Source organism: Lutra lutra, chromosome 5 (assembly GCF_902655055.1).
Source record: "Lutra lutra chromosome 5, mLutLut1.2, whole genome shotgun sequence".
Lineage (NCBI taxonomy): Eukaryota > Metazoa > Chordata > Mammalia > Carnivora > Mustelidae > Lutra > Lutra lutra.
Window position 1 is genome coordinate 81,648,032 of NC_062282.1, and position 17,496 is coordinate 81,665,527.

The 17,496-nt window shown below is 39.2% G+C and overlaps 1 protein-coding gene and 1 long non-coding RNA gene across 11 annotated transcripts in view; both read right to left on the reverse strand.

The window, feature by feature from the left end:
• Window positions 1-3,787: 3,787 nt before the first annotated feature.
• Window positions 3,788-17,496, reverse strand: part of NR3C1 (nuclear receptor subfamily 3 group C member 1) — a 117,888-nt gene continuing 104,179 nt past the window's right edge. For all 10 annotated transcript variants that reach the window (XM_047729175.1, XM_047729173.1, XM_047729174.1 and 7 more), the window contains 3 exons: window positions 17,359-17,489; window positions 8,574-8,731; window positions 3,788-7,979 (listed from right to left, as the gene is read on the reverse strand). In XM_047729175.1, coding sequence (XP_047585131.1) covers window positions 7,827-7,979; window positions 8,574-8,731; window positions 17,359-17,489 — 442 coding nt within the window. In that variant the 3' untranslated portion in view covers window positions 3,788-7,826. The remainder of the gene's footprint in view (window positions 7,980-8,573; window positions 8,732-17,358; window positions 17,490-17,496) is intronic.
• LOC125099773 (uncharacterized) lies at window positions 14,549-17,347 on the reverse strand. The gene is made up of 2 exons (XR_007127344.1): window positions 16,093-17,347; window positions 14,549-16,044 (listed from the first exon to the last, which is right to left on the reverse strand). It is a non-coding gene; the product is annotated as an uncharacterized LOC125099773 (long non-coding RNA).

The window sequence follows — 17,496 nt, forward strand, 5'->3', positions numbered from 1 at the left end:
AAGATATTTATAGTAGTGATTTTGAGTTTGGTTGTTCTCCCTCTCAATGCCAATTGAGGCAATTTAGTTCATAGTTATATGCTTCAGCTAGAGGGAGAGCCTGGGGGAACTCTGCATGTGGGATAAAAGAGGAACAGGGTGGTTGCTTTTTTTTTTTTTTTTTTTGGCAGTCTCCTTATTGACCAGGAAGAATGCTGTATAAAATTCTGTAACTTTGCCACTTATCTTTTAATTGCCTTGGCACTGCTCTTCTTGTGCTATGAGATACTCGTTGGAAAAGGAAGAGCCTTTCTGAAAGAACAGTCACTTCTGGATGACCCTTGCCAAGGTCTGATAGTTGGGAATGTATGACATAATGAAAATGCAGGCCAGTATCCTAACAGTCTCCCCTAATCCTGTGTGTGACCTTACTTTATTAGGGTATGTGAGGTTGAAAGTTTATATATAGTCCTGGTGTTCACATCATTCTTCATCATTCACTTTTTCTGTGTATTTCTGGGGAGAGCATGAAAAAAAAATTCCCCTTTTAGATTTCCTTGAGGAGTAGTTAAAAAACAGCTAACATGTCTTGAGCACTTCTTTTGTGGTGGACATTGAGCTAAGAGATTAAATACTGTATCTCATTTACTTCTCTCATTCCTTTAAGATGATGTTACTCCATTTTTCATGTGAAACTGGAGTGGTTATAGAACTTTCTCAAGGTTACAGATTTAGTTAAAAGACAGAAGACTTGGTCCCAGATTTTTCTCATTGTAAAGTTGTAAGTACTAAGGTCTTAGTTATTAACACCTAGTATTTGAGCCACACATCCTTTTGTATTTAAAATGAGCACGTGTGCTAGTTTTACTTGTCATGTTTGTGTTTGCTTTGCACCCGGTGGCTGTCTCAGGGTTAGTACAACACAGTATCAGTGAAATCTTAGGGGGATACATTCTTGATCATAAGTAAAATTATATATTCTGAAAAAAATATTGGGAAAATCTATTACTACCGAGTAAGCCCTTGTTTGTGCTATGAACTTTAATTGATCCTTGAACACCCAGCACAATGAAAACCTCTTCTGTAGGCTTCTCAGAAAAACAGCTGCATGTCTTTATGTATTCAAAGTACTTCATACTGGCTTCTAATGCAAATGGAAGCTATACATTTGCTTGTCGGCCTATTATATATTAAAAAAATTATTTAAACATAGAGATAACATACATGCCACAGAGTTTTCTCACTGTAAGTGTACAATCGCATAAAATTTTTATTAAGTTTACTGGGTTGTGCAACCATCAGTATAATCCAGTTTTAGAACACTTCCATCTCCCTATAAAGTTCCCTCATGCCTACTGTCACCCATGCCCTGTCGCCATCCCCAAGCACCATGTAACCTTTGATCTGCTTCTGTATCCTGTATGCGTGAAATCAAGTCACATGGGGTCTTTTGTGTTTGACTTTTTACTCAGCATACTGGTTTTGAGGTTCACCCATGTTAGAGCATGCATTATGTCACTTTCTTATGGCTGTGTTCTCTGGTATGGATATATCACATTTTGTTTATGTCTTCATCACTGGGGTGTTTGCACTTCAGGGCTGTTATGAATAGTGCTGCTGTGACTATTTGCATGCACGTCATATGTGCACATTTTCATTGCTTTTGAGTAGATACAAAGGAGTAGAATTGATGAGCCATGTGGCTGCCATCTTTGATTCCTTAGGGGCAGAAACTTCACCTTGAAGTTTTAGTATTGCCTTTGTGGTCTTTAAATTCATTTATCTAGCATGCCCGCCACATAGTGGGCCATGAAATTCATCAGGAGAGAATTACAGCACAGCCTCATCTTGTGTGAACCATTATTTGATTTTTATGCACACTCTCCCCATTTCTCTGTTTTGGAGAGTTTTATTCTCAAGAGTTTTATTCTCATCTCAGTTCCTTATAATTCTAGCCAACAATCCTAATAGTCTTCGATGGCCCTGATTCTTATTTCTGGCACAGCCGCATTTGTACTGAGACAGGACTTGAGACAGTGACACTTGAAGAATCCTAGAAAAGCTTATGGCTAATTTGCAGTGTGCATACATGATTCCTCTGTTGACCTGCCTCAGTTTTCCTTTGTAAGCAACTTTGTTCTTCAGTGTGAATGTAGCCCATATGCCCCCACCCCATCCCTTGAAGAAATGTTGGTTGATTTTCCTGTGGCTGTTGATGAGACAGGTTCCTTTTTGGATATTTGACAAAGTCAAGTATATTATCATCTCTGGGCAGTCACTGGTTTTGACCAGCAACATCCCCAGGGGCTAGGACACATGCGTTCAGGAGAAGGAAATATCATTGTTCAATGTCTAACTCAAAATTGACATGGTAGCAGAAAGGATTAGATTAAAACGAGATCATGTCACAAGGCCTGACACAGAATGCTCCGTATGGGTCCTTCTAATCTAGTTAGGAGATTCATATTAATAATTTCTCAGTAGTGCTTAAGAACATGAACTCTGGAGCCAGATGCCCAGTGTTTTTTGTTTTGTGTTTTTTTTAAGGTTCTGTTTAACTATTTCAAAGCTTTGTGACCCTAGGCAAGGAACTCAGTTCTGTAAGCCCCCATTTCCTTATATAAACGCAATGAAGGTAATCATGGTAGTTGACAGCACTTGTGAGGAGCGTTTCACATTGCTGATTTGTAGCTTTGCTAAGTTAAATGAGATAATGTATTGAAATATGATGCCCTGCACTTGGGTGAATGCTCAGTAAATGTAAAACATTAAGAATAGAAAAACAAAATCAGTTCCCTGGGAGGCTTGTGGCCAAGAGGCATGTTCTCAGACATGGGATACATGGCTTCATTATAGAGACTTCCCCTTCAAACTTCAGAAAAATGAGTGTTAGTGGCTCTGAACCAGTTGCTTAAACTCTGAGCCCATTTCCTTTTTTATAAATGGAGTTAGTATCTTCCTCCACATGTGTTCTCATTTCATGCGTGCTCTGGGTGAGGACTTGCTGGTGTGATGTGCGTGAGGGTGTTCTTTAGCTCTGCTACTTGCCGGGGACACTGAGGCAGTGCCGTCTGCGCACGCTGCTGCTGGACCGGGGCCTCTGCAGCGCCAAGTGCTAGGATGGTTTGCTAGACACACTTTTCCAATCACATGTTCTAACTGAGGGTAGAGATAGTATTTTACTCTATCTACTGTTTCTTCAGTATTTATCACCTAGTGAACCAGGTATGTAGCAAACGCTTGGTATACTTATGATGACTAAGGCAAATCTGGTTTTTAAATCATAATGCCTTTTTTCTTGGTAAAGGAAGTCAGTGGTGGAGAAAAGAGTATTCATAGGAAAGTTTGTCTGTGATATCATCCAGTCCGTGGATCTAACCTGAACACAGAGGTACTTTGGGGAAATACTCAAGAGGTTGTATAGAAGAGCTGGTTTACCACGTGAGCGCCTTCTGTCTTTAGGGTTTATACTGTGCCTCTGTACTGCCGCAAGTACTAAGTATGCTCTTCTCTGGGAGGAAGAATTTAAGTTGAGGCAAGAATTTTGGCTAGATAACATCTGTTAACATAAAATGTCACTTTTCATGATAAAGACTGATAGAGTAGGAGAACCTCGGGAGTGGGTTCTTCCTTGCCTTCAAACCCTTTGCAGGAATTGGCCCCTTTAGCCATTGACATGTCAGTGTCCATTTCAGTGTCTTAAAAGTTGCCTGAAGTGATAACTCTGCCTTCAATAGAAGAAGGAGAAAAAAAGGTAGGAAAATTGGAACTGCATTGAGTTCTACAAAAGCATGTTGGAGTCACATAATGAAAAAGCAGATTTTTTTTATTATGATGTTTCTCCATATTTGGCATTGCTATAAATGGCTAACTAACATTTACTGCCAATTCAATACAAATGTGTGGTTTGGTATTACCAGAACAGCAAATTTAAATGAAAAATAAAAGTTAAACATTTCCACACAAGATTTTACAGTCTGACATTTCACTGTGTAGGTAAAAAGACATTTTTTTTTAAACTACAGATTATTATTCAGCATGAATAAAAAACTACAACTTTTATTTTTAAACAGGAGTCACTGGTTTTAATTTTTACACATTTTTAAAATTACTGTGATAAAAAATAATGAAAAAGCTTCTTAATAATGCCATACACAGTATAATATAGATTTGTCCCCATTATATAGCATTTGTTTAATATACAAAATAGAATATTGACACACTTGAGTCTATATGTAGTTAAGCAAGTTATTTGAGGAGGGTATTTTCATACAGCTTTTCATCAGAAAATAAAATCCTTCTTTCAGGCATTTTCTAGAGAGAAGCTAATCCTTTCCTGAAAACCTGGTCACTAATCCCTGGTGGACCAGGCTGACTGATCACAGTCTGGAAAATGATGCAACTTCCATTCAAAGTGGTTAAAGTGTCCTCCTTACACTCTTCTCCCATCCAACTCTCAAACCAGGCACATGAAAACACATTCATTTACAGCTACAGTCTTGAGGATGACCGGTCAACCCTGGAAATCTCGCTGAGGGCTGCCGGGGTTCTTGAGTTTTGACAGACCACGGTCTAATCTTACTGTTCATTCCACAGTGATGTCGTTTATGGTATTAAACACAAAACTAAGCTAAGACTAATGGAGAAGAGATGGTTTAGGTGGGTAAAACTGCACATCCCCCCCCAACCCCCACCCCGGAGTTCTGAAGCAAGGTCGGCTTTCCTTTGCACGCACACCCGGAGCTCACCTGACGCTTTCAAGCTCTTCACACACAAGTCGTGTTAGCATTCCTTTTAGGGTGTCCTTTTTTACCCCCCTTCTCCAGAAGGTAGATGCCCTTTCAGGTTCCCCTGCCAGAGTTTTAGACAAGCACTTCTATGGTGTCCCCCAGCAAGGCCTAAAAACACTGAGAAGGACACATTTTTCCACCAGTAATTAAAAATGCTTTTCAGGATTTGCTGTAAGTCACCTTGGCATGTTGCCAAGTCTCCCTGAAGTTGCTACAAACTTCGTTTGGGATGGCAAGACACCACCTACATAGAAAACGAAGCTGCTTTCCAGTAGCACCGGATCTTTTCTCACTTAAATTGTAACTCTACTCAAACACAGCTAAGATAACCTTCTTCTTTCCCACTTACTTCACAAGGGCACAACTTCTTTTCCATGTAGGATACAGCCTCCTAGTTTTACAAATGTCAGTTGATTTACTTTTGACCAAGTACACGTCTCTTTTTTTCACTGAGCTCTATTTTTTTGAGAACTGAAGCTGGGACTAAAATAAGAGTAACATGTGATGTGCTTTCTGGTTTTAACCATTTACCATTCCATAAATGAAGAATAATTTGCCTTCCAGAAACTCTTTTTGGAACTTAACACTGTCATTGATAATAATATCCAAGCGGTATTTCTTAGGCACCAAAAATTTCACATCCTTCTGGGTTACAAACCATCTTAAAATACTTTGAGATCAATTTAAACCATTACAAAAGGAACATTCCCTTTTAGAGAGCATTCAAAAAGCAAAGGATTACATTTTTTATTAAATAATTTTTCCAAATACTGAAAAATAACAAATAACATTCAAAAAAGCATCCAAAGAAAACAAACATGTACTCATTTGCTTGGAAATCACTTCTAGCAGGATAGAAAGGAATTAGTGTATTACTTGGCGACCTATGGGATTTTGCACTATTTACAGACTGCTGGTACCTCTACGCGTCTTATTGCCAAAGTCCTGAAACCCCTTTGTGGACCTCACTGCTGGAGGGGTTCTGTGCTCTGCGGGAAAGTAGCCCTGCTATGAGGGAGCTCTGGGAGGGGGTGGGCCGGCGGGCACCACCTCTCTGCCCCCTCCCCCCCAGTTGCACACTTGAGCCAGGGGAGACTCCACCCACACACCTGGGTGGACAGACTGGACAGACTGACTGTGGGAATGAGGAGGGCAATCGCCCACTGTGGGAGGCAGAGGATGACTTGCTCTGTGATCTGAATGGGACGGAGCCTCGGCAGCCTTCGTGGCACACAGGGGCCGGTCTCCATGTCCCCCTTCCCCTAGAGCAAACCTGTGGCGTTTCTGAGACCACTGCTGCCTGTATGAATGCTTGCACGCACTATAAATCATATTGGTTATCCATCGACATTTCTTTGACCCCTACAAAAAATATATAACATGTCGTGATAAAACAATCTCATCTAAAAATCATTCTTATTTTACACTATACAAGCTATTTTACAATCATTTTAATAAATTGCATGTAAAGCTGCAGTAGCCCTTCCCTTCCCAGATTAGTGAATACCAATATGATATATATCTGAAACTATAACTAAATATAAAAATATATTAGAAGTTTCATATTTTTAATATTAGATTTTCAGTTTTCTATTACACAAATAATTTGGCCACCTTGAATAGAAATCAGATTTCTTGTGGCTTAGTAAATACAAGTTTTGAGTTTACAGAAAGTTGGTAAGGTGCACACAAAAAGGGCTACTACAGCTTCTATTTTGTTTAAAATGATCATTCTCAACAGTGAGGAGGAGTTCACAAGACTTTTGTTAAACTCTATGGCACACGGAGGGATAAGAGGCATGTGTAGTCATACAAACATGGAAGTCTGACAGTTCGAAATCACATAAATCAGTAGCTGAGCTTTCCTGCACTGCCAGGAAAGAGAGACCAATTGGTGATGGATGGGAATGTGAAAATGGGTATCTGGCTACGCTTGCTAATTGGAAATTTATTTGGAGGGGGGGTCAAGTTGAGTGAGAGGAAATACTTGGTCTGATTCAAATCTCTCAGCTGTGTCTCAGCTGGTTATCTGGAATCCTGACTTTTTTAAGAACTTATACAAACTACAACAAAAGGTCCTGAACGATCGTTGGCTGACTTTCTTGCCATCTAGCCATAGCAGAGATAGGGCATTAAGTGCAAACAGGGCCTCTTGGTAGTTTTTTGTTTGGTTGGTTTTTTGTTTTTAAATTAGTCATTTGCAACCATCATTTTACCGAGCAGGTCACTGGACTAGGCGCTCTCCTCCAGTTAGGACGGTTAATTTGCACAACCTAGAGAATTCTCCACTGAAGCAGATATATACAAAATATAAGCTTTTTTGACAAGAATACTGGAGATATGAGTCAATTTTCGTGGTCTTCTGATAGCTAAGTGCCATCAGGTTAGAAGCACCAACCCATTTTCACACAGAAGATTAATGTTTAGAGTTTGTTTAGGAAAGCTATGAACTAGCTGCCCATCTTAAACACCTGTACAATAACTTGAATACAAAAATTATGTAAGAAAAAATGAGCAAGCGTAGTTCACTGAATATAAAGGAAATTGTTAAAACCAGACAGTAATAGCTATAAAAGGCACAACTTCCCTTTTCTGATATACACTTGTAAACTTTTTTTCAGGTTTCCATGCATAAATCAAAAAATGCTATCCTAACTATACAGGGGAAAATACACCAACAAAAAGTCTAGAAAATTTTGTCCAGCCAACCGTGAAAAGTATGAGCAGAAAGTCTGTCACACAGACTTCGGGCACTGGCGGTTTAGGTGCCATCCTTCCCTGACAGTGGCCAATTCCTGGGATCCACCAACTATCTATCACTCTCTACTCTTCCCACCACTTACAAGCGGTGGCTCACCTGCTTCTGTTGCTAAGCCCTGGCCCTCTATAAACCACATGTAGTGCGTATTTAAAACGAAACGAAACGAAAACAAAGACCAGACAAAAACAGAAAGGAAAAAAATGAAACAGCAAAACCGCTACAGGACAAATTGATAGTTTGTACAATAAAAGCTATAAATTCAACTTTCTTTAAGGCAACCTTTCTTGTTAAGGCAGTCACTTTTGATGAAATAGAAGTTTTTTGATATTTCCACTTGAATATTTTGGTATCTGATTGGTGATGATTTCAGCCAACATCTCTGGGAATTCAATACTCATGTTCTTATCCAAAAATGTTTGGAAGCAAAAGTTAAGGAGATTTTCAACCACCTGCAAGAGAAAAAAAAAATACAAACGATTATTCTTAAAAACTTACTAGTAGGAACATCTTGTGCTTTTTGGCCGCTAATTCAGAAAATACATTTGATCTAAAATATACCAATCTTTGCTGGAATCCACCAGATAAAAAAGTTTGGTTAAACAAAGTGGACATTCGGGTACCAGGCACATTTTGGATTCTTTAGAATTGTATATAGAATTACACGGCCGTCAGTGCATCACGGTGAACTCTAATATAATAATAAATGAAGGACATATGCTAATTTAATTGATTAGTCCTATAAAACCAGGGAATTTGACATTGACATTGCTATTAAATTCTGTACTGGCATCATGATAGTCTATGCACATGACTAGATGAAACGATATTTCATAACTGCCCCTAGGAGAAACATGTGCCAAACTGAGGCTGACAAGGTGAACTCCAACCATCACCAAAATCCGCCAACAGGAAAAAAATCAAAACAAAACTGAAACTATTGATGTATCATTACATATAATCAATCAATCAAATTGTATGTAATCACAATTAACCCAGCGTTCTAGACAATGTTCCGGACATTGGGACTTAGGTCTGACACTTACATCATGCATGGAGTCCAAGAGTTTTGTCAGTTGGTAAAAGCGCTGCCAGTTCTGGCTGGAGTTCCCTTCCCTCTTCACAATGGCTTTTCCTAGCTCTTTGATGTAGGTCATTCGAATTTCATCAAATAGCTCTTGGCTCTTCAAACCTTCCTTAGGAACTAAAAGGTTAAGATGTTGTCAAGTATTTTCTCACGGTAACTCTGCCTGTGTGCCCGTAGGGCATTTATTATAATACTACACTTCCTGACGTACGTTGTATTTACACTCTGAATACATTCCATGAAAATACAAGCATTTTACAAGATCAGGACGGTATAGGCAAGGGAGATTAGGGGATAATAGAAAACTGGAGGATTTTACCTGGAGTCATGCCTTGCCAGGGGGAGCATGATTCTGCCTTCCCTGATGTACTCAGAAAGTACCTTATGGATTCTAGATTGTAAATCTAGTATCAAGTCCGTTGTTTTACACTACTCTTCAAAAACTGGTACTAGTGAGAAGGACTATGAACCGAAGATTAATGATGTTGTCTGTGAATCCTGCAAAGACTGACTTTTGTACATGGCCAAATTTTTCAAAATGTGCTCCTAGAACGCTGGTTCTGTGTTAATGGTTAAGGAAAAAAGGATTTGGTCAAAATGTAAGCAAAGCTAAAGGCTAATACAAAGTTAGGCAGATTACTGGTTTTTAGGATTTGTCAGAGCCCAAATGAGGTACTTTCTAGGGAGGGGAGCATGTTGTCTCCCAAACTTTACTTCCTTGTTGCTGACATCTTAGAAAATGCTAGAATTTAGGAAAAGCACTGGCTTTAGGAGCAAGAAGTTTTAATTCTTACTTCCCTGTGGATTTGAGTATAACCTGCCTGAGCTGTGTCTCCTACCCTTTCTCACTGAATTGTTTTTATATTTGTATATATTGCAAAATGGTCACAATACATCTATAGTTAACACCCATCCCCCCATATTAAACATAATTTTTCTTGCAATGAAAATGTTTGAAATTCACTCTCAGCAACTTTCACACATATAACATTATAGTACTAATAACTACAATCACCATGCTGCATATGACATCCACATGACCTACTTATTTTACGCCTGGAAGTCTGCCCTTTTTAATCCCCTTTCTCCCACCTTCCAATCCACCCTCCTCTGGAGACCACCAGTCTGTTCTCTGTGCAAATGAGCCTGTCTCCTTGTTTGTTTTTAGAGTCCATGTGTACGTGGGATTCTACACTTACTTGTACTTGTCTTCCTCTGAACGGCTTACTTCACTTAGCCTAATGCCCTCAAGGTCCCTCCGTGTTGTTGCGAGTGGCAAGATGGTACTCCTTTCAGTGGTGGGGTAATACTCAAGGGACTGTGTATAGCCACCGTATACACCGTATATATCCCATCTTTATCCATTCATCCGTAAATGGTCACTTTGGCTGTCTCCGAGTCTTGGTTATTGTAAATAGTTATGCCATGAATATGAGGCTACATATATTTTTTGAGTTAGTGTTTTCATTTTCTGTGGGCAAATACCCAGAAGTAGAATTATGGGGTCATGCCGTAGTCCTATTTTTAACTTCTTGAGGAACATCTATACTGTTTTCCACAGTGGCTGCACCAGTTTGCATTCCTACCAGCAGTGTGCAGAGTTCCCTCTTCTCCACACCCCTGTTAACCCTGATTTCTTGCCTTTTTGGTAACAGACATTCTAATAGATGGGAGATGAGATGTGGCTTTGATTTGCATTTCCCTGTTAATCACTATTAATGATGAGCACCTTTTCATGTGCCTGTTGGCCAGTCAGGATTTGCAAGTATTTTCTCCCATATTGTAGACTGCTTTTTCATTTTGTTGATCATTTTCTTTGCTGTGAGGAAGCTTTATAGTTAGAGGTGGTACCAGGCTGGTTTTTTTTTTTTTTTTTTTTTTTTTTTTTTTTTTTTAACTTTTCTGGCCTTTGCTTTTGGTGCTGGATTAAGAAAGTGATTGCCGGGCTGCCTGGGTGGCTCAGTGGGTTAAGCCTCTGCCTTCGGCTCAGGTCATGATCCCAGGGTCCTGGGATGGAGCCCCGCATCGGGCTCTCTGCTCAGCAGGGAGCCTGCTTCCTCCTCTCTCTCTGCCTGCCTCTCTGCCTACTTGTGATCTCTGTCTGCCCAATAAATAAATAAAATCTTAAAAAAAGGGATTGCCAAGACTGATGTTAAGGAGCTTACTGCCTCTGTTTTCTTCAAGGAGTTTTTATAATTTCAGGTCTTACGTTCAAGTCTTTGATTCATTTTTGGGTTAATTTTTGTGTATGGTATAAGGTAATGGTCCACTTTCAGTCTTTTGAATATGGCTGTCCATTTTTCCCAGCACCATTTACTGAAGAGACTGTTCTTTCCCCGTTGTACACTCTTGGCTACTTTGCTGTAAATTAATTGACTGTCTGCGTCTGGGTTTTTGTCTGTGGTGTCTAATCTCTCCATTGAACTGTGTGTCTGTTTTTATGCTGGCACTGTATTGTTTTTAGGATGTCAACTTTGTAATATAGTTTGAAGCCAAGACATGTGATGCCTCTAGCTTTGTTTTTCATTCTCTAGGTTTCTTTGGCTATTCTGGGTCTAATTTATATAGTTCCATACAGAATTTAGAGTTAGTCTTTGAAAAATGTCCTTGGAATTTTAAGAGGGACTGCGTTGAATCTGTAGATTGCTTTTGGAAATATGGACATTTTGACCATATTCTTCCAATCCATGAATGTGGAATATCTTTCCATTTGTTTCCGTCATGTTTAATTTCTCTCGTCAGTGTCTTAGAGTTTTCAGTGTATAGTTCTTTCACATCCTTGGATACATTTTATTCCTAGATATTTTATCATTTTTGATGCAAATGTAAATGGAGTTAATTTCTCTTTCTGGTAGTTCATTATTAGTGTATAGAACTGCAATAGATTTTTGCATATGATTTTGTATCCTGTATCTTTACTATATTTGTTTATTCCAATTGTCTTTTTGTGGAGTCTTTAAGAATCTGCTGAGACAGTTTCATTTAGTCCTTTTAGATTTGAATGCCTTTTATTTTTTGTGTAATTGCTCTGGCTAGACCCTTAATACTGTGTTGAATAAAAGTGATGACAGTAGATATCCTAGTCTTATTCCTGATCTTACAGGGAAAGCTTTCAGCTTTTCACCACTGAGTATGATGTTAGCTATATATGTTAGTCATATATGGCCTGTATTATGCTGAGGTAGGTTCCCTCTATACTCATTTTGTTGAAAGTTTTTATCATAAATAGATGTTGAATTTTATTAGATGCTTTTTCTGCATCTGTTGAGGTGATTATACGAATTTTCTTTTCATTTTGTTAATGTGGTATATCACTCTCCCTGGATTTTGACTAGGGTTAGGCCAAGAAGCACATATGAAAACGTTCTGATTCTATGAAGCAATACTTGGCACTAGTGAAGATGGCAGTATTACTGTGAAAACAAAGGCTACTTAATCAAGAGTGGCCTACCATGTTAAAAATGGGTTAATATATTACAGATAACCTAATTACGTTTTAATATTTAAGACAGTAGCAATGATGTTTTCACTAATTGTTTATCGATAATTTTTTTCCTGCTTGTTACCTGAATTTTAAAAATAGTGACAGGAAAAAAAATAAAAATAGCGACAGGAGAAGCCCTTTTCATTGCTAATGTTTAAAAGAATTTCATCTATCCCAAATTACCCCTAATTATCCTTGTAGCTCCATGGATTGTTGCTTCATGTGGTTAAGCCATATACTTGGAATTGCTTTCCTGCTAAGTAGAATGCTTTATGTAGAGCTGTTTTTTTTTTTTTTCCCCACATTAAAGTCTGTGCTGATAATAAATGTAGCTGCCACAGCTTTAAAACAGTGGTCAGCACCATGACCAGTGACCTAGTCTCACTAACAGCCTGTGATTGTAAACTAAGTTCTGTTGGGACATAACTATGCCTATTCTTTTTGTGTTGTTGGCAACTATGCTCATTCTGCAAGCAGCAGAGTTGAGCAGCTATGACAGAGTGTATACAAAACTGAAAACATTTACCATTTCACACCCTATTGTGCAAGTCTGCCATCACTGGGTTACTGTATGGCCTTTTTCTTCAGTCATTCAGTAGCTTTATTTAGATACTCTCATGTCAATAGCATAAAGTTGTTTTTTTTTCTTTTTTTTCTTTTTTTTTTTTTTGGAAATACAGTCTTGAATTTTTTTGTGGGTCTTTTTCCTTGGGGCTTTTATCTCCTCTTTATTTAATGTAATTGCTGACAAATTTATTGGTACGCCATTTGTTACTTTCCTTGACTGTGCATTTGTTTATGCTCATCCCCCTCATTTCATTTGTTTGGGTTGCTTTTCTTTACCCTGTTCGTCTCAGCTGCCACCTCCCAACTTGGTGGCTTGGTACTTTCTGTACTCTTCCTATCTTTAGCCATCATTAGTGAAAAAAAAATTTTTTTTTAAGATTTTATTTATTTAGTTGACAGAGAGAGATCACAAGCAGGCAGAGAGAGAGGAGGAAGCAGGCTCCCTGCTAAGCAGAGAGCCCCGCTAAGCAGAGAGCCCGATGCGGGGCTCGATCCCAGGACCCTGAGATCATGACCTGAGCCGAAGGCAGAGGCTTAACCCACTGAGCCACCCAGGCGCCCCGAAAATTTTTTTTTAAAAGATTTTATTAGAGAGTGTGTGAGCACAAGCAGGGGGAGCTGCAGGTAGAGGGAGAAGCAGGCTTCCGCTAAGCAGGGAGTCTGACGCTGGGCTCCATCCCGTCATGACCTGAGTGAGCCCAAGGTAGACACTTAACCAGGTGAGCCACCCAGGTGCCCCTGAAATTTAAACATGCATTCTTATCACACTACCCTTCTTATGTGTAGGTCTTACGTATTTCAGTTCTGTTTTGTAGATCCTCCAAGACACTACTTCTGTTGTTTTATACAATAAATATTAAACATATCTATGTATTTACTTACTATACTCTTGTTCTTTTTTCCTTTTTAGAGAGAGATGGGATTCCTTTCCCTTAGTCTATGCATACCCTTTAATCTTACTTTATTGAGGATCTGTGGTGGCAAACTTTCCTTTAAACTTCATTTAAAACAAAAAAAAGATGACTGGCTCATTAGGACTATTCACATGTCAGACTATTGATCGATCTGGGTTAAGAGCTACCCTTTTAAAACTGTTTTCTCCTCATTGCCCTGGTTCTTTCTTTTGTAATCCTTGCTTCTTTCTTACCTTCTCTGGGTTTTGCTGAGCATTTAGTATGATTCTAGATTCTCTCCTTTCAGTCTATCAATTATTACTTATTTTTAAATCTGTGTTCAGGGCTTGCCCTAGAGTTCCCCATATACAAAGACAACTGGTCTACAGCTCCTTTAAATAAGACCGCTCTACCTGATCTGTACTGCAGGTACCTGCCAACAGTATGCACGGGTCCTCTCTCCTGTTGGACATTTCCTTCATCCGCGTGTTATGATCGTCTTGTGCACTGTTGCTATAATTACTTCCACAGCTGAGCATCAGATCACGTCAGAAGAAAAACAAACTGTCATCGTTTCCTCCTCTCATGCTCTCCTTTCTGTAGATCCATGTTTCTGAACTGCATTATTTTCATTTCTTCTGAAGAAGTTCCTTAAACATTTTTTGCAGGGCAGATCTTCTAGTGACTAATTCTCTGTTTCTGAGACTCATTATTTCACCCTCACTTTTGAAGGATAATTTTACTGTATACATAATTATAGGTTTTTTTTTTAACACTAAATATTTCACTCTGCTCCTCTCCTATGTGCATAGTTGCTGATGCGAATTCTGATGTCATTTTTATCCTCGTCCCACTATGGGTAAGCTGTTTTTTTCCCACTCTGGCTTTTTTCAAGATTTCTTCTTTGTCTTTGGTTTTCTGCAATTTGTACATTTCTTGGAGTTTTTAAAGCTTCCTGGGTCTATGTTTTGGCATCTGTTATTTTGGAAAATTCTCAGCCATTATTCATGTATTTCTTCCATTCCTTTCTTTTACTTCTTACGTCCCCATTACTTGTATGTGACACGTTGTGTAATGGCCCTCCCCCCATCCCAGCTCTTGAATTCTCCATCCCGTGTTGTTTTTATCCTTCTCTTTGCATTTGAATTTGCAATTCTGCCACATCCGGTCTACTGATGAGCATTCTTCATTTCCATTACAGTATTTCTAGTCTCTAGCACTTTCTTAGAGTTTCCACCTCTCTGTTCACATTACCCGTTGTGTTCTTGCATGTTGTTCACTTTTTCCATTAGAGCCCTTAACACAGTAATCATGGATTTGTTAAACTCCCTATCTGATATTTACAACGTCTGTGTCATAGCTGAGCTGGGTCCGATGCTTGTGTGTCTCTTCAGACTGTTTCTTGTTGCCTTTTAGCTTGCATACCTTTTTTATTCCCCCCTCAAACCTGGATAGTGTTAGGTCAGAGTGGACGTAATAACACTTTTAGTGTGAGCTTTTATGTTACTCTGGCTAAGAGCTGGGCTATATTTCATGTTAGTCCTAGAGGTGTTTAACAGAAACTGAAACCTATTTTCCTGTTTTTATTGCTTTTCCCCTGTTGTTTTGGGTTTTCCTGAGTACTCCTTCTCAAAGGGCTGTGTTCTGCAGCTGTAATCCAGTTACTATCCTGGGGCCCTACTGACAGTGTGGTTAGGTGTTGGGTATCCTATCCTTTTAGGATGACATCTGTGTTGGCATGACCTTCAGGAGAGTTTCTGAATCTCCTCTCCCACCTCATACTCCTGCTTCCCTTACAGGAGACAGGAAGGGAGAGAGGGCTGCATTGATCTTTCTGCCCTTTCCTTCAGATTAGATAAAGCTGTCTTATAGCAGTTTCCCTCGGAGGGCAAAAACAGGGGGCTCTTTCTGTGATCTTCATGGTGAGAACCTCATGTGCCTTCTGCAGGTAAACCCCAAGAAAGTGTGGGAAAACAATGCCCTTAGTTTTTCTCAAGCTCGTCCTCCCTCTCCAGCAATTCATCATAATAACCGTGAGTGTTCCACCAGTTCCCAGCTCTAGATGCTTTGGTCCGCAATAAGGGGATCATGGCTATGTTTCTCTGTGTTTGCCTGACTCTCAAGATTTTGATGTGATCATGTGCCTGGTGACCTCAATTCTCGGACAGATCCAAGTTACTGATTTTCACTTCACCTTCTTCTTGTTCAGGATGGGAATGGCTGTGTCCAGGCTGTTTACCTCTCAGAGCTGAAGCTGGAAGTCCACCTTCATTTTCTAATACTTTTTTCCTTAGGCTTACGAAAAAAAAAATCATTCCATTTTCTCTGCTACTACATGGTAATTAAATTGTTTCTCCTTTGAAGATTTTTTTTTTCAGTCAGTTGGATTTTACTTGTATATTATGTGAAATTCATTGAGCTGCCTGGACAGGGCAGGGGGTTGGTGTCTTTCAACAATTCTGGAAAGTTTTCAGCCGTTCTTTGTCCTCTGTCTTTAAACTTATGAAATATACCTTCCAAATACAGCTAATAACCTCCTGGGATTCTTGCCTGCTGTTAGTCTAGCATTTTTTAGTGGGAGGTTAGGGTACCTATTCTAGTATTCCGTCAGACTAGAAGTCTGATTCTATCTTATGGTATGTATTTTTGTATTTTAGTCCCTGTCGATGCCATGCCTTTTTTTAAAGGAAGCAGTGATACATATTAGTTTGGTTTGCTTTCTCCCATCCTCTGCAATGATAGAAGTACATATAGTTCTGTGAGTGTGGTATGTATAAAATATAAATCACCTTTTTTTTTTAAACAAATAATCATATTTGGCACTGATCTGTACTTGGAGATGATGTTCAGAATTTTAACTGTTTGACTCAAATAACGTCAAGCTCCCTTTAACAAGTGTGCTGCATTAGGTAACCTTAAAGTCTCTAGCAATGATCTTTCCCTTTAGGTTTTCTGAGAACAAAGGTACTATGAAAGCATTGGTGATACATCTATCTTGGAAAAGCTGAAATAGATATCCATCCCTTCCAGTTATTTGGCAGCTTTGAAACCAGAGTTACTCATGGAAAGACTTTTTGAAACCTTGCAAATTTATTTGTACATAAAGGAGTATTCAGTCATCAAGTCTATCTCATAAACACGAACCTGATACGTTAAGTTTTATTGGAATAACCTGTAAGTGTAAAACATCAACTGTTCACACATTTTCTTTTACTGGTTGTTGAAAATTCCATCGTTTTACTAACAAGAGACTTTGTATTTTTCAAAAGCTTTCTAGGTTTACTAAGTAATGCCTCTGCCAGCCACACCTAGCCTCACTCAAGTTTATATACCAGTCCCTTTATCTAAACTTCGGAGATTGTTCGATAAATGCTTGCTGCTGTTTTTAGATGGAATGAATACCTCTGCCCCCAGTGCGGCAGCAACGCTGCATCAGCCAGTCCTCTAACAGTCGTTAAGTACACCTTCTGTACGCCCTGTTTTTCTCCCATTATTTCCTAGACTCAGTCCTATTCCTCGTGTAACTAATTTTCGACCTAGTGGTGTTACTCTGAATCACTCTGAACGGTAGCTCTGGCGGAACTGACATACTTTTCTGTTTCGCCGCGGCGCCTAGCGGTCTTACTAATCTTGGTATCACTGGCTGTGCCTTTAAAATTCGACATTTATGAAAACTCTGTTATCTGACTAGCAGGAAATAATGGTAGACTGGGTGCGATGTATACAAACACACTTTTGCGTCTACACATTTCTATTTCATACTTTCAACATACTTAGAAGCAAAGAGGTGTTCTACCAACCTGAAGAGAGAAGCAGTAAGGTCTTCATACAGAGATACTCTTCGTAAGAGACCTGCAGCCTCTGTAACTCGGAGGAAACAAACAGCATGTGTTTACATTGGTCATACATGCAGGGGAGGCTCATTCTCTGCCTGTGAA